This window comes from Petaurus breviceps, unplaced genomic scaffold, assembly GCF_028583685.1.
Source record: "Petaurus breviceps papuanus isolate PSGF00001 unplaced genomic scaffold, PetGlider_PUasm1.0 37, whole genome shotgun sequence".
In the NCBI taxonomy this organism is placed as follows: Eukaryota; Metazoa; Chordata; class Mammalia; order Diprotodontia; family Petauridae; genus Petaurus; species Petaurus breviceps.
Window position 1 is genome coordinate 28,972,782 of NW_027186296.1, and position 21,847 is coordinate 28,994,628.

Here is a 21,847-nt window from a genome sequence, read left to right on the forward strand (position 1 = left end):
AGATAGATAGATAGATAGATAGATAGATAGATAGATAGATAGATAGATAGATAGATAGATAGATAGTTTAATATTAAGGGATGATATCTAAAAAATAAAATTAAGGGGTGAGAGAAAAATAATGGAAATCACTAAAGAGGTACTTTGTGTTCTGATAAAATTAGCACATTATGCAAAAAGAAGCATAAAAATAAGTATAGGGAATCCCTCTTCCTTTGAATGCTTTGTAGGACATCTTCCATCAGAGTAGAGAAAACTTTTGATTAGTAAGCATCTCCTTATTTTCTGTCTTCCTTGAGGCAAATTATCAAAGGATTACTGAATATGGTTATCTCCTTGGTTTCATTAATGAAAGAATCCTTTATTACCTTAAAAATAATCTGTTACAATCATTACAAAAAATTGACTTAGTAGGGGCAGCTGGGTGGTGCAGTGAATAGAGCACTGACCCTGGAGTCAGGAGACCCTGAGTTCAAATGTGGCCTCAGACACTTAACAACAAAAACTAGCCATGTGACCTTGGGCAAGTCACTTAACCCCAATTGCCCTCCAGAAAAAAAGGCAAAAAAAATTTACTTAGTACGGGAAAACTTTAGGCTCTTTTCCAATTAATAAATATGTTAAGTATCTAATATATATCACAGATACTCTATTGGTACTAAGGATACAAAGAAAAAAATTAAATAGTTACTGCCCTCAAGGGGCTTACATTCTTTTTGGGGAGGCATCATGTATATAGATTAGTATATACCTAATAAAAGGATTTTCGAAAAGACAAATCTTTTGAATATCATAGTAACTGTTTTTCTTATTTGGCAATCAACAAAGAGTAAAGGTATGATTAGATTCTTATACTTCATTTTGGGCATCAGTAGGTAAGATTCTAATTGTTATAATTAAAGATAGTGTCTTCTTTAGTCTTTTTTTTTCTAATTTGATGCTGATTTTGATATTTTTGTCAGTTGTGTTTCTATAATGTGGTTTGTTATATAAAATTGTTTATAAGTGCTTGCCCATTTCTTATACTTTTTTGCCAAGAAAACCCCAAATGGGGTCAGGAAAAGTCTGACACTACTAAAGCAACTTAACAACAAGGTTTTTAAGATTGTATCAACTGTAGCCTGGATTTCCTTGTTTTATACTTTGCATAGTAAAACCAGTCTTCTAAAATCTTATATCGTATATCAGAATTCCAGTATTAGGCCCAAATGTAGTAATTCCACTATTGTTAGTATTGAAAATGGAGCATTATAGAAGTATTAACCATTCTTTTCCTTTCCCCATCAGTTTTTGTCCTGCTACTTTAATTAATGAAGGCTCTTGAGAGGACAGGATTCTGTTTGGTCTCATACCAAAATAGCCTTTCCGTATTATGAATATTCTTCACACCAGGGTTGAATTGAAGCTCTTCTGGACATCTTAGAGCCTGCCATAATTTCCATTTTCCTTGTATAATCTCTGACAATCTAGACCCACTTTCATTTCACAGTGAAGCATCAGAATAGGACTTTGTAGAAAACTTTAGGTATGAATGTATTTATACACGTGTATACATATAATAAGCATGTCTAAATATGTTATATTATAGTTAACATTTATAAAATATTAATATGAAATATACAGAATAGATCATTCTGACACTCCTAAAAGGATAACTAAGAAACCTTGAATGATTACAACTTTCTACCAGGTTCACCATCAGATATGGACTTACTAGGTGTAGAGGAACTATAACAATGCTTGTTTATTTCACAGTATCCATAATATCCTAGTATGAGTATGATCTTCAGTAATGGAGATCATAACCCAAGTATGCTTTTTTTGTCTTGTGCCTTTCCATAAATCCTTTATACCCAACATAGTGGAGGTCTTTTTTGGGCCTTTTAATAGTTCATGAATATTAATGCAGTGCTTGATCTGTTTAGCTGTTATCCTTTATCTCATTACATGGCTTGCCTACCACCTTTTCTGGCTGTATATATCCCTTATATTTTTGATGACACTTATCATATAGAGGTAACTTTTGGTAGTTTGATTTATAGCCAGGTAGTCTCATCAGGAAAATATTGCTATTAAAAAGCTGTGTTTGCAGAGTATGGAACTATACAGTTTCCAAAATGTGATCTAACCTGTTCTTCTCCCATTGTGTTCTGACCCTTGCTTGTCATTGGAGTAAATAATTCAAAACTTTTGCTCCAAACTAAACATGATTAAAGATACATACTGTTTTAAAATCTTATATAGTACACAATGTAGAATATCATAAACCATAATACAGGTAACATTTTGACAACTTGTATCTGACTGAAATAAATTAATTGCTTATATTTTATGTTAAAAATAATTTAAAATGTCACTTTATAATGTAAAATAGTTGACTAAGAATTGTGCTCCTGTGTTACATGGATTCTTTTGTTTCCAGAGCCAGAAAACTTGAAAATATATGCCTATTTTTAAGTTTACATTGAATGCAATTTTATTGTTTGTTTTTATAGGAGATTATATCCTTGATGCAAAACCAAAAGAAATTTCAGAAATTCAACGTCTAAACTATGAGCAGGTAATAAAAAAAATGGCTATTTGTTATAAAAGGAAACTCATTTTACATAGTTTAATGTAAATTGAGTATCCCTTGATATATGTGATAATATGTTCTTGAAAAATTACCTGTAAACTTATCTCAAATGTTATTTTTTCATTCCTATTTTTAAATGGAAAATGTGACTTGGACAAGAAAATCAAGAATGCAGTATTTAGGAAATGTGAGTGAGAGAGTGTGTTCTGTTTTTTCTAAGTTCCACCAGCTGCACACGGTGCACAGGTGACCACCCAGTAGTTTATTTCATACTGTGATTACAATAAGTAGGGTTATAAGGAAACAGAATTCCTTCTTTAATTGTCTCTTCTTCACAATTGTTAACTGGCTTGATATCAGAAATGGGAAAGAGATTAGAACTGTGTTTGTGACCCTGGACAAATCACTTTACCTCTACCTGCCTTCATTTCTTCTGTAAAATGGGGATAATAATGCCTACCTCATAGAGTTGTCAGGATCAAATGAGATAATGCATTTAGAGCACTCTGTGACCATCACGGTGCTATATCAGTGCTCACTATTATTTGAAAGAAGGAAAGAATCTGTAATAAAGAGGGGACAGGGAACAAGTAGAGGGTAAAGTGTAAGAGGATAAGTTAGAGGGAAATACATGTTTAACAATAATAATTGTGAATGTGATTGGGATCAATACAGCCATAAAATGGATGAGGATAGCAGATGGAAATAGAAAGTAGAATCCAAAAATACACTGTTGATAAAAAATAAACTTGGAACATAAAGATAATACATTTGGAATTTAAAGGATTTAAGAAAAAAAAAACCTGTTATTCCTTAGCTGAACTTAGGAAAGCAGGGATAGAAATCATCAAATGAGACAAAAATAATAGAGTTGATTAAAAGAGATAAGGAAACTATTTTGTCAAAACATACCACAGACAATGGATGAATTTTAGAGCTTAGCTCTATGTACCAAGTAGCATAGCATTTAAATACTTAAATGAAAAGCTAAACTGTCTATATAGAAAAAAACAGAAAAACTCTAATAGTGGGCTACTTTAACATACCCCTTTCCAGAACTAGACAGGGCTAATTAGAAAAGAAAGAGGTTAAGAATCAGAACAGGTGGGGCAGCTAGATGGTGCAGTGAATAGAGCATTGGCCTTGGAGTCAGAAGGACCTGAGTTCAAATCTGGCCTCAGACACTTAACACTTGCTAGCAGTGTGACTTTGGGCAAGTCACTTAACCCCAACTGCCCTGCCTTCCCCCTCCAAAAAGAAAAAAAAAAGAATCTGAACAGGAATTTTAGAAAAGTTTGCTATAATAGATATCTGAAAATTATTCATTTGAAATAGAAAGGAGTATACTCCTTTCTATATATATGGTACCTTGACAGCAGTCAGCTATGTACAGGAAACTATGATTTTTGAGCCAAATCTAGCCTACCTCCTGTTTTTTGTAGTTTACAAATAAAAAATTAGTTTTGATTTTTAAATAAAGTGTCAGCCCCTGTATCAGAGCATTAAAAACCTCACAAACAAATGTGGTAAAGCAGTAACACTAAACACATCCTTTACTTACTACAGTGCAATAAAAATTATATATAGTGAAGGGCCATTGAAGAAAGGACTAAAAATTATCTTAAAATTAAATTACTTAATTATAAAAAATTAGTGGATCAATAAATAAATCTTAAAATAATAATTTCATTAAAGATAATGACAGCAGTGAAAAAAACATGACAAAATTTTGAGGATGTAGCCTGAGTAGTCTTTATATCTTAAAAAACTTTGGCAATGGAGAGAATGTACAGATCAGTAAATTGGGCATAATAACTTTTTAAATAGAAACTAACCCAGTTTTAAAGCCCAAATTAAACTGAACTGGAACAATGAAAATCAGGCAAATTATTAACAAAATTGTAAGCAAAAAGTCAATTACATTAATGAAACTAGCAGCTTAAAAAAAATCATTAGCTAATTTGATTGAAAACAAAGACCACCAAATTACCACTATCCAAAAATGAAAAAGGAGAATTCACAACAAAGGAAGAAAGGAATTTTTGGCAAAATACAACATTCTTTTCTCTTTAAAGCACTAAAAAAACTCAAGGAATAAATTGAACTTTTCTTAATGTGCTGATTAGCATTAAATCATATAAATCTTAAGCATTTCTGTTTGTTCTTAATAAAATGCATCAGGAAGAAATAGAAAATGAGATTCTGCTCAAAATTCCTATTAAATATGTAAAATTCTTGAAATCAACCTCTCAAGATAAAGAACTTTTTAAATAAAATTACAAATCACTCTTTGTGGTAATAGTCACAGACCAAAATATCCAGAGAAATATCAGTTGCTCATAAAATAAGCCAGGCCATCATAATAAAGATGGCAGTGTTAAATAAATTAATATAATAACATATTCATTTTCTCCATGTCATGCCAGTCAGGCTACCAAAGAATAACTTTATGTAATTAGAAAAATCAATAGCAGACTTCATGGAGAAACAAAAAGTAAAGAATCTCAAAGGAAATAATGGGGAAAAAAAGTGGGGAGGACATGGTCTAGAGTATCAGATCTCAAACTTTACTACAAAACAATAATCATCAAAAGTATTCTTTTCTGATTAAAAAATACAGAGGTTTAACAATGGAGTAGATTATGTAGACAGCATACCAAAGTAATTGAACCAAGTACCCTACTATTTGATAAACATAAAGACTCTAGCTACTAGGGTAAGGACTCACAGATATTTCAAAATTAGCTGGCAAAACTGGACAACAATCTGGCAGAAATTAAGTTTGGACCAATACCTCATACGACATACTAATATAAATTCTAAGTGGATACTATCATAAGAATAAGGCAAGAAATAAAATATCTTGCAGATCTTTTTATAAGTGGAGAATTTATGACCAGTTGAGGAATAAAGAAGATCACAGAAGATAAAATGGACAATTTTCATTACAAAAAATTAAAATTTTTTGCACAAATAGAAGGGAAACTGTTAATTAGGAAATAAATCTTTGCAGCAACTTTCTCTACTAAAGGTAATTTTCCAGCATATATAATGAATTAATTCCAATTTATTAGAATTAAGAGTTGTTTTCCATTCGATAGTCAAAGGATATAAACAAGCTTTCCAAGAAAGATACTTAAGCTATCACTAACCATATGAAAAAAATGTCCTAAATAAAAAATTTATGAAAATGCACATTAAAACAGCTTAGAAGCAACCTTACAAACACCAAATTGAAAAATTGACAAAAATGGAAAAACAGCAATATTGGAAAGACTGTGGGAAAACAGACACATTGATACATAATTGATGGAGCTAAGAATTGGTACAGTGATTCTGGAAAGCCATTTGTAATTGTAAATTATGCATACCCTTTGACCTGGTGATACCATAAAAAAGAGATTAAATAAATAAATTAGTTCATTAAAGAAAGAGGAAATGCTCTACATGTACAAAAATACTTATGACAACCCAATCTATAATAGCCAGGAGAACATTTTATACAATAACAGCAATATTGTTTTTTAAGAATGACTGAGCAAATGAGTTATTTTGTCTATTATAAATACCCAAATTAACTATTTAAAAGACATATAAAAAAAGACTATCTGCATCCAGAGAAAGGACTGATAAATAGAAGTATGTATAGAATAATTTTATACATATACACCTATTTGTGTCTAATGGTAGCCACCTCTAGGGCAGGGAAGAGGGAGGAAAGGGAGGAAAAAAGAAGTTTGCATGATAATTTTGCTCTATATTTGAAAGGAATAGCAAGTTGTGCATAACAGATTTGCAGTTTCATGTGCAGCCATGTTTTGTACTGTTATAGAGATGCTTCTTTTATTCCATAAACTAAAAATACAGTAGATTTTTTTTTTAAGCAATCAGGGTTAAATAACTTGCTCAAGGTTGCACGGCCAGTTATTTCTGGGTGTGGTGCTAAGTATCTGAGCCCGGATTTGAACCCCAGGTCATCCCGACACTGGAGCCGGTGCAGTACAATAGATTTTTTAAAGTATTTATAATAGCTATTTTTGTAACAGTAAAGAACTAGAAACTAAGGGTATGCCCATCAGTTGGGAAATTGATGAACAAATTATATTATGTGAATGTAATGAAATACTATTGTGCTATAAGAAATGATAGAAAGTTTCAGAGAATGCTAGGATGATTTGTATAAACTTGTGCAGCATAACTAGATAAACAATATATACTATAATATCAGCACTTTAAAATAATTTTGAAATACTTAACCCTAATCAGTGCAGTGATCCACCATAATTCCAGAGGACCGTCTAGCCATTTCCTGAGAGTTGATGGATTAATATGTTAGTTATATGCAGGATGCAAACATTTTTGTCTATGACCAGTCTATTGTTTTGTTTGATTATGCTTATTAAACCCTTGTTTGAAAGGGTTTTGATTTCCTTTTTTTTAGTGCAGGGGAAGAGGGCAGAAAAATTGTCCACTTGACATTTGAAAAATGTAAAATTTAATTTAAATACAAGAAATTCAAGAATGAAGTTGCAAACCTGGGTGACCAGAAGAACATTTATATCCTCTGTAGAAATAGGCAAGTTAGAAGGAAAGTTGAGGCTTTCAGGAAAGAATCTGTTTTGGACACATTCCGTTTTAGATTAAGACTGTGGGATAACCATGTGATGTTTACCTGGCAGCTGGAGATGTGAAATTAAAACTCAGGGGGAAGATAAGGACTGAATTTGCAGACTTAGGAGTTATCCATATGGAGTGGTTGAACCCATTAGAGCTGGGAAGACTGTAGAGAGACAGAAGAATTGTACAGTCTTTTGTGATTCCCTGAAATACAGAGATTAGAGTTTGTCATATTCTGGGGGCAAGTTCACTTATTCCTCTAGGCTCTTTATCCCTTAATTAATCACCTTTGCTTATAAATTTCTCAAGCTTTTTTCCAGTTGAGTTGTCCTTTGATCTCACTTTGCTGTTTGCTTTGGTGTTGCTTTTTATCTTCTAGTAAAACACTTCTTTCGTTGAACTTGTATTATTTTCTTTCCCCAAATAACTCCCTTACTGTTGGAATTTCTTCACAATTGGGTTGTGCTAAATCCTTCTCTTCTTTGTTTAACTGATGCTAATTCCTCTTTAATTTCTTTTGTGGTTTTTGTTTTTTAAATTCATATGTTTTTGCTGGGACCACTTTTGATTTTAATTCATTATTTTTTTATTTTGTTGTTTTCTTTTTAGATACCTTTAACTCATATTTGTTCATTGTGGGTGACCATCTTTGTTTCTTCCTTTTGATTCATTTCCTCTGCTTTTTCTCTTCTGAGAGATTATTCTTATTTGAAGTTCTTTGGTTACCTTCCTCTATTATGGGAGGGCAGAATTTGTTTGTGGGGAATTTGGCAAGTCTAAGCTCTCGTTTGACTTCACACCATGCTTTCTTGCAGGAAATTGATTTTTTAAAATTTTAACATTTATCTTTTTAATTATATGGCCACTTTATATTTGAGGTCATATATTCAGGCCAAAATGTGATCCTTAAGCTCTCTTGAATTTTAAAGTCATCAAATATTAAGAGTTGGGAGAGACCGTACAGGCCGTCCACTACAACCCATACCTAAACAAGCATGTCCTCTACAAGATAGGGCTCCAACATGCAGCTGCATGCGCCCATAATATTCCCTAATGCAGCCAAATCAGATTAAAATATAATTGGGAAATATATAACTAAATAAATACAAATACAGCAAAACAGATAATGTTAATATTTGGTTTTCTAAGTTACCACGTGCCCTTGGTTTAATGGTTCCCACTTCAATTTGTTTGATACCACTCCTCCACAGTTATTATTGGTGAGTGATCATACCTTTGTTTGAAGACTTCAAGTGAAGTCTGCTGTTCAAACAAATCTAATTGTTGGGATGTTTTGTTTATATTGAATCTAAATCAACCACTTTGCTACTTTAACCAATTTTTCCTAACTCCCCCCTCAAAATAAGTTCAGCTCCTTTTCTACATGATAACCCCCTCTCCTTTACTCTCTTTCCTTTTCTTCCTCCTTCCTTCCCCCTTCTCCCCAAGTTTCTTTTCCTCTTTCTTGTTTTCTTTCTTTTCTTCTTTTCCTTCTTCTTCCTTCCTTCACTCAAATTTTCCCTCCTTCCCTTCTTCCTTTCCTCCCTTCTTTCATTCTTTCCTTCCTTTCCTATGAGTAGTCATGCTTCTCTCCCAATTCTGCCACACAAAAAAATAAATAGAAACAAAGAAAAACAAAACTCATAACAAAAGTAGTAAGAATAAATTTCCTACATTGACCATGGCCAAAATATATCCACTTCTATACCTTGTATCAGTCACTTCTCGGTCAGGAGATGGGTAGCATGCTTTATTGTCAGTTTTCTGTAATTAATGACTTGTCATTTCATTGAACACATTTTTTTTTGTCTTTCAAAGTTCTTTTTCTTTATTATATTATTGTAAAAATTATTTTCATGGTTTTATTCATTTCTTTTGGTATCAGTTTGCTACCTGTCTTCCTATGCTTCTCTATTAAGGTCGCTTTCATCCTTTCTTATGTCACAATAATATTCTATTACATTCATACACAACAACTTTTTCAGCACTTTCGTATTTGATAAGCTTTCTCTTAGTTTCCTTTTTTTCTGCTAGAATAAAAAGAACTGTTATAAACATTCTTTCCTTTTCTTTTTCTTTGACCTCTTTCTAAGATAGGTCTAATAGTAGTATTGCTAACCACAATCAAAGAGTATGTACAATCTACTTGTTTTTTAGACATAGTTCTAAATTGTTTTCTGGAATGTTTGGAGTCCTGGGGCAGGGAACCTGTAGCCTTGAGGCCACACCCTTTGACTGAATCCAAACTTCACAGAACAAATCCCCTTAATAAAAGGACTTATTCTGTATAACTTGGGCTAGGCCAAGGTCCAAGGTCCTTTTAGGTCCTTGGGTGCAGCCTTTTGACTGAGGGCTGTACTTGGGGACCTAAAGGGCCACATGTGACCTCGCAACTACAGGTTCCCCATCCCTGACCAATTCAAAGTTACACCAAAGAGTACATTTGTGTAACTGTTTTCTCAAGATCTTTTTAGATCCTGACTGTTGTGTTATATACCATCCATGTTGCTGAGAACAACTGTAAATGACACAGTCAAAGAAAGACCCTTGGAGTGCTCCAGAAATCTTCCTCTAAGTGGATATCAATCCTCTAATACCTACTTTTGGGGCAGAGTCACGAAATCAATTCTAAATCCCCTTAATCTGTATTGTCGTCTATGGCTCTCCCAGTCTTATCTATAATGATAACACCAGAGACTTTGTCACCTACTTTGCTGAAACCTAGGTATAGTTAACATTTCATTGATATAACAATAAGTAATTGTCCAAAAAAAGTAAAAAAAAAAAAGAAAATTAGGTTTGTGTGGCTTGATTTGTTCCTGATAAAGCCTTGCTGCCTTAATAAATAGCATTTTCCCTTTCAAAATCGTCACAAACCATCCTATAGTTGATAATCCATTTATAAGTCACTTTAATGTTTATAAAACTTTCATTTCGTAATAAATATAATACAGAATTTTGCCAGGACTAGAGGTCAAGTTTTTTTACCTACAGTTTTCAGTATCTACTTTCTTTGCTTTTTTGGGAATTGGGATAATTACGTTTTCCCATTCCTTTGACACCTCACTCATTGTAAAAGATCTTTCAAAGATCAATAAATCTTTGAAAAATTTTTAAAAATTTTGTGACTTAAAATAACATCTGTTGGATTTTTAGTGTCTTGAGATCAATCCCAGTGTAGTAAGTGCCAAAGGAATATTTATTATTGTTATTTTTCTCTTTTCATATTCCCTCTCCACTAAGTACTTTGATCCCATATCCATTGACAATGACCTTGTATCCCAGTTACATAAAGAGCGGGTATTAAAAAAAAACTCCATCATAACAAACACAACAATTTGGAAAATTACATTTTATTAATTCTTTAACATTGTATATAGTTATAGTACCTGAGGAGTGTGCCAAAGACTGACCTCTTTGTTAAATTGATAGACATATGAATTTGTTGAATGCACATTAGTAAGTCAGAGCAGGTCTAAGCTGGCAGCCAGTACACAAAAGCCAATGTTATAATGTTATTTATTCACAGAAGTTTCTGCCTATTTATTCATCTAAGCAGCATTGATATAATTGCAAACATACTCAGTAAGCTTGTGATGAGCCCAAGTTGACTAAGGAAGACAGGAATATGATTTATACTGATTTGTACAAATTAAGGAAACAAAGAGTACCTCTTCGGATAAAATTACGCAGGTATCAATTGAAATGTGATTGGCAAAGGTACTAGCATAGCTCACTCTTTTATTATTTCAGGATAGTGAGGGATAGTACAACATATATTAAGGACCCTTGATGCCTGACATCATATAGATTATGTATTAGAAAAGGCAAATTAGGTCAATAATTATAGATTAATAAAAATGTTTATCAATTCACCTTCCAAATATGTTTCATTTTAAGAGTTCAGTTCTACTTTTAGAAGCAGATTTAACTGTGTCATATTGCGGTTTAAAATTTATTAGCAGGGGGCAGCTAGGCGGTGCAGTGAATAGAGCACTGGCCCTGGAGTCAGGAGGACCTGAGTTCAAGTCCAGCCTCAGACACTTAACACTTACTAGCTGTGTGACCTTGGGCAAGTCACTTAACCCCAATTGCCCTCCAAAAAGAAAAAAAAAATCAAATTTGTTGGCAGCATTATAGAAGTGATCAAGATATTAATAATTGATTAGAGCTCCTTTTTTGGACTTTTTTTTCTTTTAAAACAAACAGTATCTCTACTAATGGATCAACAAGGTTATAACACAAAAAATGAGAATTATTCTTTTAGCCCTATACTTCTGGTTAGGTCCTTATTAGAGTTTGGTTATCCACATTTACTAGGAGGATTGACCAACTGGGGAGATTCCTAGAAGCAATAGAAAACATATATAGGGTGATATAAATTAATTAAGGGATTGTGGAAGAAATTATGTGTGAGTTCTATGGATAGGGGAAGAATTCTTAACTAAACAAAAGGTAGGAATGTTCGTGGGAACTTCAATTTTAATTTTTAGATAGATTTTAAATTTATATTTTAAAATTTAATTTGATTTAAATTTAATTTGATATTCCTAATTTAAATTTAATTTAAATTTTTAAATAGATAACTTTGATTACATAAAATTTAAAAGTTTTTGCAAACAAAGCCATACAGCTAAAATTAGAAGAAAAGCAGGAAACTGTGGGTAGAAATTTTGCATCAAATTTCTCTGATAAAAGATCTTAGTTCTCAAATACATAGAGAACTGAGCCAATTTTACAAGAATAAGAGCCATTCCCCAATTAGAAAATAGTCAAAGGATATGAATAGACAGGTTTTTTTTTTATTTTTTGCCATTTTTGGAGGGCAATTGGGGTTAAGTGACTTGCCCAAAGTCATACAGCTAGTAAGTGTGTCAAGTGTCTGAGGCTGGATTTGAACTCAGGTCCTCCTGACTTTAGGGCCAATGCTGTATTCACCGTACCATCTAGCCGCCCCAAATAGACAGTTTTAAGAGGAAGAAATCAAAGCTATCAATAGTCATATGGAAAAATGCTGTAAATCACTAATATTTAGAGAAATTGAGATACCATCTCACACCTATCAGAATGGCTAACAGCACAGAAAAGTAAAACAAGTGCTAGGGGGATGTGGGAAAATAGCTTATACTTATGCACTGTTGTTGAAGCTGTGAAGTAGTCTAGCATTCTGGAGAACAATTTGGAACTATGCCCAAAGGACTGTAAAACTGTATATGCCCTTTGACCCATCGATACCACTACTAGGTCTGTATCCCAAAGAGATCAAAGGAAAACGATCTATCTGTATAAAAATTTTTACAATAGGTCTTTTTGTGGTGGTAAAGAATTGGAAACTGAGGAGATGCCCATCAATTAGGGAGTGACCAAACAAGTCATGATATATAAATGTGATAGAATACTGTTGTGGTATGAGAAAAGATAAAAGGGAAGATTTCAGGAAAAATATTTTTTTTTATCAATGGCTCAATAGTCTTTTAAGTCAGAGTTTCTTAACTTTTTTTTTTTTTTGAGGCAGTCATGGACCTCTTTTGCAGTTTTGTGAAGTCTGTGAACCCCTTCTCAGAATAATGATTTCTTACCTACACTCATAATTACAGGAGCCCTAAATTTCAGTTAGAGTTCAGTGAAAATCAAGGTATTTTTTTTCTCATTCAAGTTTGTGGACCCTAGGTTAAGAGCCCCTGCTTTATGTAGAAATGAAGGAGTTCTATAGGACTTCTTCAAAATTTAATGCCTGTAGCCTCTCACAGGGCTAATCTTAAACTTGGCAATGCTTTAGGGGGCTCTTTAAAGCTGTAGTTGATTAGTCACATGGGATAAAGCCATGTTCTATGTTCAGAACCTGTTTGGTTACTTCCATTTCTTATAAAACTATGTGAAGAGGCCTCAACCCAACAAGCAGAAATGACTTACTTGACCAGTTAATCCTCTTGGCTTTTGAAAGACAAGTGTATGGTGTCTGTGCACGAACACAGAAGCTGAAAAATTGATACCTTATCATCATGATACTTAGTCACTAGGATACTAACAGTGAACATCAGTATCCTGAAGTCAGATTTGGAGAAATAAAGTCCATATCTGGGACGATCCCTTCTAGCTTCCAAGTGCTAGTATACATCCCACCCTTGACCATTCACCTTTGAGGTCTCACCACACCCTTCAAACTTTAAATACATTCTCTGCTTTGGGCTTTCAAGGAGAGGAGAAGCAGGAAAGGCAAGGTGAGAATGAAAGACTAGAAAGGGACCAGGCTGCTTAGAAACAAGAGAAATCTTATTGAGTGCTCTGAGTATTTAACAAAGTCCTTTTAATTAAAGAAGTTAAAGCCCCAAAAGAAGAGCATGCCCATTCTCCCTCTTCCATCTCAAATACTTGTTCTCCTGCCTTAGGTTCTACTTGGTAGTTGCAGGGCTATGGAGCAGCAGTTCAGAATAGCAAATTCTGCTGTTTAGAGCTTGTGTGTACATCATTGTTTTCTATCTCTTTACCTTTACTGGGAGTTGGGTTAGGCAATAAAGCATTTTGGTTTGGGTTTATTTAGTGGTAGAATCTGTGTATGGGGAGAGAACCTCAAATTTCTTTTCCTTCCCTAGTGCCAGTATCAATAAAACAAACCATTTCTACAGCCCAAATTTTGTTGATAAGAATATCCTAGGAGAAACCAGGTGGTTTGTGTTTTTTGTTTTTTTTTTTTTGGAGGGGGGGCAGGGCAATTGGGGTTAAGTGACTTGCCCAAGGTCACATGGCTAACAAGTGTTAAGTGTCTGAGGCCAGATTTGAATATGGGTCCTCCTGATGCCAGGGCTGGTGCTCTATGCACTACACCACCCAGTTATTTTTTAAGGAACTTAATTGAAGGGAGATCTCAGAGCAAAGTATTTGAACCTGTATTGGAAGTGTTGGTACAAATATTGGATGACTGCTTAAGTCAGTAAAATTTTTTTTTCAGTAAAATGTTTTATTTGCAAGTATGCTATATAGAAAGTTTGAAATAGTCTTAAATTTAAACAGCTATTAGGCTTTTGATTTCATGTGTCTTTTCTTTTACTTGCAGAATATGAGTGATGCTATGGCAATTCTGCACAAACTACAGACAGGTCTGGATGTAAATGTGAAATTCACTGGTGTCCGAACATTTGAATATACACCTGAGTGCATTGTTTTTGATCTTCTTGATATTCCATTGTACCATGGATGGTTAGTGGACCCTCAGGTAAGCAGAGGAATCTCAAATGCAATGAGAAGTTTGATAATGGGAGAAATCATCCCCAGCTAAGCAGGAATAGAGAAGTCTTCATGGAGAAATTAACCTAAGTTAAGCTATGAAGCAAGGAATGTCTTTCAACCAGGAAAGATGGTAGTAGAGAGGACATCTTTATTCCAGGAATGGGTGGCAGCAAGAGCAGTCCATTTTGGTAGTAACATAGAGTACTTGAAGAAAGCTAGAAAGGTATTCGGAACCCAGTCACAAAAGGCTTTGAATGGTGCCTTAAGGAGCTTTTACTTTATTAGGTAGATAGTGAGGATGTAAGGTGATGTCGAGTCAGAGGAATTATGTGTGCAGTATATTAACAAGAGTGTATGGTCAGCAGTGATAGTAGATGACCTCTGGGGACCTTTGAGCCCTCAGATGCTCTGATTCTCTGAAAAATATATTGGAGGGGGAAAAAAATCTGTTGTAGAAATACCAGTTAGGGTACTATTAAAATAGTCCTAGTGAGAGGTGATGAGGCCATCAATTTGAGGGACCACATTTTTAGAGCAGTAATGGTACCATATGTGAATGTTGACAGATTTGCCTTGTGGGTTATAGAGACATTTCTGTATAGCTTATAATACTACCAATACAACATTTTCATATGAGTAAGGGAAAGAAATTGAGTGGTACATATGTACTCTGTTATTTATAGCTTCTTATATAACCTAGTAGAAAGAAACCATATTCACTTATGTGTTTTGAACATTATAGTTTTTAAAATTTTGTTTGGAAGCTGAACATGAAATTTGAGCTGGTATCTGTCAAATTAGAGGTTTTGCTGATGTAATAGAGTATTTTATGGTTACCAAATGTAGCAAATGGCTTCTATATATTATAGTAATTTTGCCATGCTGGATTGTTGAATCGTGAAAGCTTTTTTCCCCAAAAAACATAATTTAGTTAGAAATAAGAGAAATATAAAGCTAAACTTAATGTTTCAGATGAATTTTCAGATTCTCTAGACACCTATTATATGTTTAAAAGTTTCTTTAAGGCACTTATTAGTCAAAAGCAAGCTCTGTTTTCAGGTGATAGCTTCAATTCCACTTTTACTAAAGAACTCTAGTTGCTCAGCTTGAACTCTCTCACTTTGTTTTGTTGCTTTGTTTCTCTTCCCTTCAAGAATTAAAGCTTCCATCTGCTTTGCAAATCTCATTCCTTGCCAACTTGAAAGATCTTACTCCTACCTAATCTTTCTTTTTCTAACATGAAACACTTAAAGAATCTTTAGTTTCCCTCTTTACTGACTCTACCTTCATATATACATGACTCCACATCTAGGAAAAAAAAATCTGTTAAATCTTGCTGTTCTTTTTTTTTTTCATGCTTAATACTTCTTCAAGCAGCAGTCTCCTTTCATTAATTTCATTTCCTCACTCTACTTTGCTGCTTTAACTCTACCGTCTTCTATTTCCACCATTCTCATTAAAGTGGCATATCATGGAAAGTAAAGAAGCTGGAGAGCATCTAGAGGAAGGGATCCACGATGATGAAGGACCTTAGATCCATGGCACATTAGAATTAGTTAAAAGAAACTGGAAAGAGTTATTCTGGAGAAAAGAAGACCCAAGGAAGAAATGATAGCCATCTTCAAGTATTTGCTAAGTTGTCACATGGAAAAGGGATTAAAATGATTCTGTGCACCATTTGGCACTGTCAGTCATCCTTTCTCGTGGATACTCTCATCTCTAGATTTTTATGACACTGATCTTACCTAGTTGTTCTTCTACTAGCTTCACCACTTCTTTTCTTTTTTCTTTCCTTCCTTTTTTTTTTTTTTTTTTGAGGCAGTCAGAGTTTAAGTGGCTTGCCCAGGGTCACACAGCTAGTAAGTGTCTGATGCTGACTTTGAACTCAGGTCCTTCTGACCCATGGCCAGTGCTCCACCCACTGAACCACCTACCTGCCCCTCACCACTCTTTTCAGTCTTCTTTGCTGGATCTTCCTCCAAGTTATAACCACTAATCATGGGTGTTCCTCAAGGGTCTATCCAGGCAACTCCTCTTCTTCCTCTGTACCATTTTGTGTGGTGATCTCATCTGTTCCCATGGGTTCAATTATCATCTTTATGCACTAAAATTCCACATTTTGGACATCTGAAAGCAAATATTCCCTATGGATCTCAGATTTGAAATGTGGTAAACAAAACTCACTATCTTTCTCTCTAAATCCTCTACTCTCTCAGCAACTCTCCTCTTATTGTTCAAAACACCACCATTTTCTTGGTCACTCATGCTCACAATCTGTGTCATCCTTGATACTTCAGTCACATTCACTCCACATATCCAATCTATTGCTACATTTTTTTATTTCTCTCTTTACATCTTATATCTTTATTTCTATCTTTACATATATGTTTACATATTTCTATCTTTACATCTTTGCATTCACACAGCTAGCACTCTGCTATAGGCTCACTTCCCCTCTCCTCTGGACTATTACAATAGCCTTTTGTTATGTCTCCCTGCCTTTGTTCATATGCATCTCCGACTCAGCAGGTCCAAAAGAGAACTTAGCTTTCCCCCACACTCTTTTCCAACTTAGCTTTCCCCCACACTCTTTTCCAACTTACCTTTCCCCCACACTCTTTCCAACTTTCCTGTTCTTCTAGTCTCCCAGGCTCACAACTTCAGTGTCATCCTCAAATTCATTCCACATATTTTATCTATTGTCAAATCTTGTCACTTCTAAATTCACATCTTATGAATATGTTCCCTTCTCTCTACCCTCACAACTGATACCCTGTTACAAATCCTTAGCACCTCTTGCTTAGACTATTGTAGTTTAAAGGTGTAAAGGTATGTCTCCCTGCCTCAAGTCTTCCCTAGCTCTACTCCGTCCTCCAGTCAACTGCCAGATTCATTTTCCTAAAGGACAGATTTGGCTCCTATTTATTAAGCTCTAGTGATTCCTTACCTCTAGGATCAAATATAAAATGCTATGTTTGGCTTTTAAAGCTCATCCCAAACTGAGCCTGTCCTACCTTTCCAGGCTTTTTATACCACTATCCTCCATGAACTCATGACAATGGCCTCCTGACTGTTCCTCACACACAACACTGCCCTTCCAACTCTTGTGCCTTTTCACTGGTAGTCTGCCATGCCTGAAATGTTCTGCTTCCTTATCTATGCCTCTGAATGTCCTTGGGGTCCTTCAAGACGCAATCCAACTCCTTCCTTCTGCAACAAACATTTCCTTGTCTCCATTAATGCCAGTGCTTTCCCTCTGGATTACCTCCACTTTATACACACACACATATACATATACTTACACACACATATGCATATATGTGTGTACACATGCACTCACACATATCTTACGTTTATGCCTGTTTACACGTTGTCTTACCTATTAGAGTGAGGTGAATCCCTGAAATTCTGTGATTCTCTGAATTCCTAGCAATGAAATCATTGGATCAAAAGGTACTAAATTTTCAAGCAGTCTGTCGATAAACATTTATTAAACATCTAATGCCAAGCACCATGCTAAGTCCTAAATTTCTATGACTTTTTATATATTCCCATATATATGTGTGGCCAGTAGAGAAAACATCAACAGTTTTTCAGTTACCTGCAGAGAGCTTTCTTTGTTTGTATTTCTGCCATAGCCAAGTGAGTGTTATATGCTGTCAAAATACAGAATAGCTTCCCTTCCAGAAGATAAAGTGAAGGGACACAAAGACAACATCGCCATTCTCCAAATTATCATCAAGAGTGCAGTAATCCTTTGTGGGGGAAGGGGCAACAGCAACTGAAGAGCATATTTGTGAAGGCAAAGAAGAAAATGGAGTTGAAGTGGCACTGGTAAACCTTGATCTGTGTCAGGAGGTTGGGATTCAGAAGAATGAGATGTAGAGAAGAAGGAAGAAGGATCACTGAATACTTAAAGCTGAATCATAATTTTGAGACTGTTCCTAAAGAGGAAGAAACAGATACTTTTCCTCCAGTAATGATGATATAGGTCTGTAGGTAATATTAGATAAGAAAACATCTTGGAATGCTCAGAAGAAGAAATAAGTAGCTGTCTCTGGTGACCACCTCCTGAATACTGAGTCCTAATAACAATGAAAGCATCTGTTGTCTTTCAGGGCATATATAAAAGACATGATTGAACTTCCCAAGATTCATAAAAACATACAAGTATTACAAATTTCTAGGGATTCACATGAGTGCAGATCAGTGCCAGAGGGAATCCCAGAAAGCCTTGCTAATGACTGAAATCTTATGCAAGAAATTGAAAACCTTAAACACACATTATTTAATCACTCCTATTGATCAAATCAAGGACTTTAGAAAAGTATTTTTGATAAATGAATGAATCTTAGGAAGACATTGTCTTTAAAAAAAAGCGTGTGTGTTGGGGCGGCTAGGTGGCACAGTGAATAGAGCACCAGCCCTGGAGTGAGGAGGACCTGAGTTCAAATGCTACTTCAGACACAACACAAAAACTAGCCTTGTGAACTTGAGCAAGTCAATTACCCCAATTGCTCTGCCTTCCCCCTCCAAAAAAAAAAAAAAAGAAGCAAAAAAGAAATTTAGCGTGTTAATGTATGTATTAAAGAGAAAATGGTTTTAAAAATAATCTTTGGATTTCTGGTAGCATATATAGAAATAACAGGTTCCTGGTCAGAGACAAAATATACCTAAGAAGATCTATTAAGAATACATTTGTCCCAAGTCTTCAAAATCTAATCAAAAGGAAAGAGGAGATAGAAAATTGCCTAACAAGTTAGATATCATAGAGCAAGAGTATTTAATCTTAGGGTCTATCAACAAATTTCAGGAGAGCCTGTGAACTTGTATGGGAAAAAATATTAAATCTTTATATGTTTTCAGTAATCTTTGATTTCCTTTATAATCCTATCTATTTTATTTTGCTGTTAAAATCATCATTCTGAAAAGTGGTCCATAGATTTTACCAGACTGCCAAATAGGTCAGACCATATAGAGTAGCTGCAGTGTAGGAAGAATGGCAGTAGAGTTACCCAGAAATTCAAAGGAGATAGAATCCAGTAAAGAAACAATAAGTAACACCCCCACCCCTGGCTTTAGATTTTCACGCACAAAATATAGATAACAAATAACATAAGGTGACGAAATGAATCTCATTCTCATGAGGAGCGATAAGACAAAAACAATTGAGAAAATGAAAACTATGAAAAGTTTAATATTCATTCCAACCAGCAGGAGATATGGAATAATGAATAGTGGATACAAAGTATGGTATTTTATAAAACTTGATTATGAAATGGTAATGTTCAATATCTTAAATGTACAAATACAATTCATTTACAAGTTAAAGGTTTTTGTCTTTAACCTCCTTTGCTAATTTAATTTGCCTTTAAATGAAAAGCCAGAATCTATCCAAAGGAGCATTTGAACCCATGTATTCTGGACTCTGAAGCTGGTTTTTGATCCACTCTGCCCCTCTGCCTCCACAAACTCAATTTCTTGATTATAGGACTCTAAAAGAAGTTTGTTCAGACTTTCTGATGAACAAACAAGATAATGGTTTGAGTAGTTTAAAAATTTCCCATGAGTTTGCAAATTCAATTATTGATAATGCTGCTACAGAATAACACATTTTCCTCATAGTTGCATGGTCAGCTTTTTCCCATGATCGTTGGATTTCATCTTATCTCAAATTAAACCTTTGAGAGTATTTTTGTGCATAATACTTTCAATATGAAGTTATTTGAGGTTGTTATAATGATGATGTTTTTACAGAAATAGCAATAGACATAGCAATATGACTTCTGGATCTAAAAATTCTAAAATAGGACTATACTGCATTTTCTAAATCCTAGTTCTTAATTTTTCAAAGTTATATAGGAGACTTCTTTTAAACAAAGATGATAGCCTATCATAACAGCATTTGGAACTGTATATTTTGTTTTATGGTGTTTCTGAAGTTGTGTTTGTGTTTTTCTCTGAATAATTTAGAATTTAGAAATACTAGATTATATGATAAAATCTCATTGTTTTGCTTGAAGGAAATAAAGTAGAAAAATATAGTCTAGTAGCTATTATTCAAGTTAACACTAGCTATAGAAAGTACAAATTAAATAGTTGCAGTTTCTCAGAGTAAACTATAAAAAATGTTTCAGTTCTGGAAGCTTTTCTAAAGCTCTGCTAAAATTAAGCAGATTATTTTGCCATTGGGTTTGCCATAATTCATTAATGATGCAAATAATGACAATATTTTTATAGTTTGGGGGTGTGTATGTATATATGTACACATATATGTGCGTGTGTGTTGTAGTTTATTATTCTGAATTAAGAAAAAAAACTTAAATTCTTATCTTATAATAAATAATTGACCTTTCTTTTAACTGCTTTGTGAATTTGAAAGTTACGGGTACTTTGAAACTTTATCAGTGCTATTGCTTGGTAAGCCAAATTATTTTTAAAATATGTTATTCAGTTAAATATTTCTATTATTAAATTAAAAATTAACGTGAATATTTTAAAATTAAAAAAATTTTTATTATTTAAAAAACTATTTTCTTTCTTTTTCCTCTACCAGGCAAGCTAAAATTTTGTAATTAAGATTTTTTTAAAGAGAAAAAAAATACAGTTTGCAAAGCAACTGACTATAATTATAAATCCTTACTTCTGCAATAATGAAAGGAGGGTGAATTTTCTCATCTTCTGTTCTTCCTCTTCATTCTTCCTCTCCTTTCTTCTCTTTATTCTCCTCTTCTTCCTCATTTTTACTCACTCCCTATCCCCTCCCCATCATTGACACAGCTTTGATCATTCTATATATTGTTTTCCTGGTTCTACATGCTTCATTCTGCATCAGTTCATGTAAATCTTCTGTGTTTCCTTTGCACCAATCATATTCATTATTTCTCATGGCACAATCACATTCCATCTCAGTTGATAGATACTTGCTCTACTACCATTATCTTTGACCTCTTTGTCGTGTTTGCTTAGTATCAAGATCTGTTTTCTTAAAGGGTATGGGCATTTGAGTAATTTATTTAGAATGATTTCAAATTTTTTTCTAGAATGGTTGAAACAAATTGTTGATCCATGAGTAGTATATTATTATTCTTGCCTTTCTGCAGTCCTTCCTATATTGATTCTTTTCCATTTTTTTTGTCACATTGTCAGTTTGCTATCTTATGAGTGATTTGGAACAATCTTTCATACGATTATTTAGCTTGCAGTTCTTTTAAGAATCGTTTATTTCCTTTGGGCCATTTATCCAATGAGGAACTTATAACTCAGTCAAGTGTTTCTTAAAGTTTTATGAGCTGGTGCAAAGAAGGTTGGTGCTTCTATGTATTTCTATGTTCTGTAAGGCTTTGGGCTTTTGTTTCTTAATCTTCAACCATATTATCCAGTGTGTGTGTGTGTGTGTGTGTGTGTGTGTGTGTGTGTGTGTGTGTG

The 21,847-nt window shown here is 34.0% G+C and overlaps 1 protein-coding gene across 5 annotated transcripts in view; it reads left to right on the plus strand.

Moving 5' to 3' along the window:
* MINDY2 (MINDY lysine 48 deubiquitinase 2) overlaps window positions 1-21,847 on the plus strand; it is a 122,555-nt gene that overhangs the window by 44,667 nt on the left and 56,041 nt on the right. For all 5 annotated transcript variants that reach the window (XM_069098153.1, XM_069098154.1, XM_069098156.1 and 2 more), the window contains exons 3-4: window positions 2,496-2,560; window positions 14,247-14,405. In XM_069098153.1, the coding sequence (XP_068954254.1) occupies window positions 2,496-2,560; window positions 14,247-14,405 (224 nt within the window). The remainder of the gene's footprint in view (window positions 1-2,495; window positions 2,561-14,246; window positions 14,406-21,847) is intronic.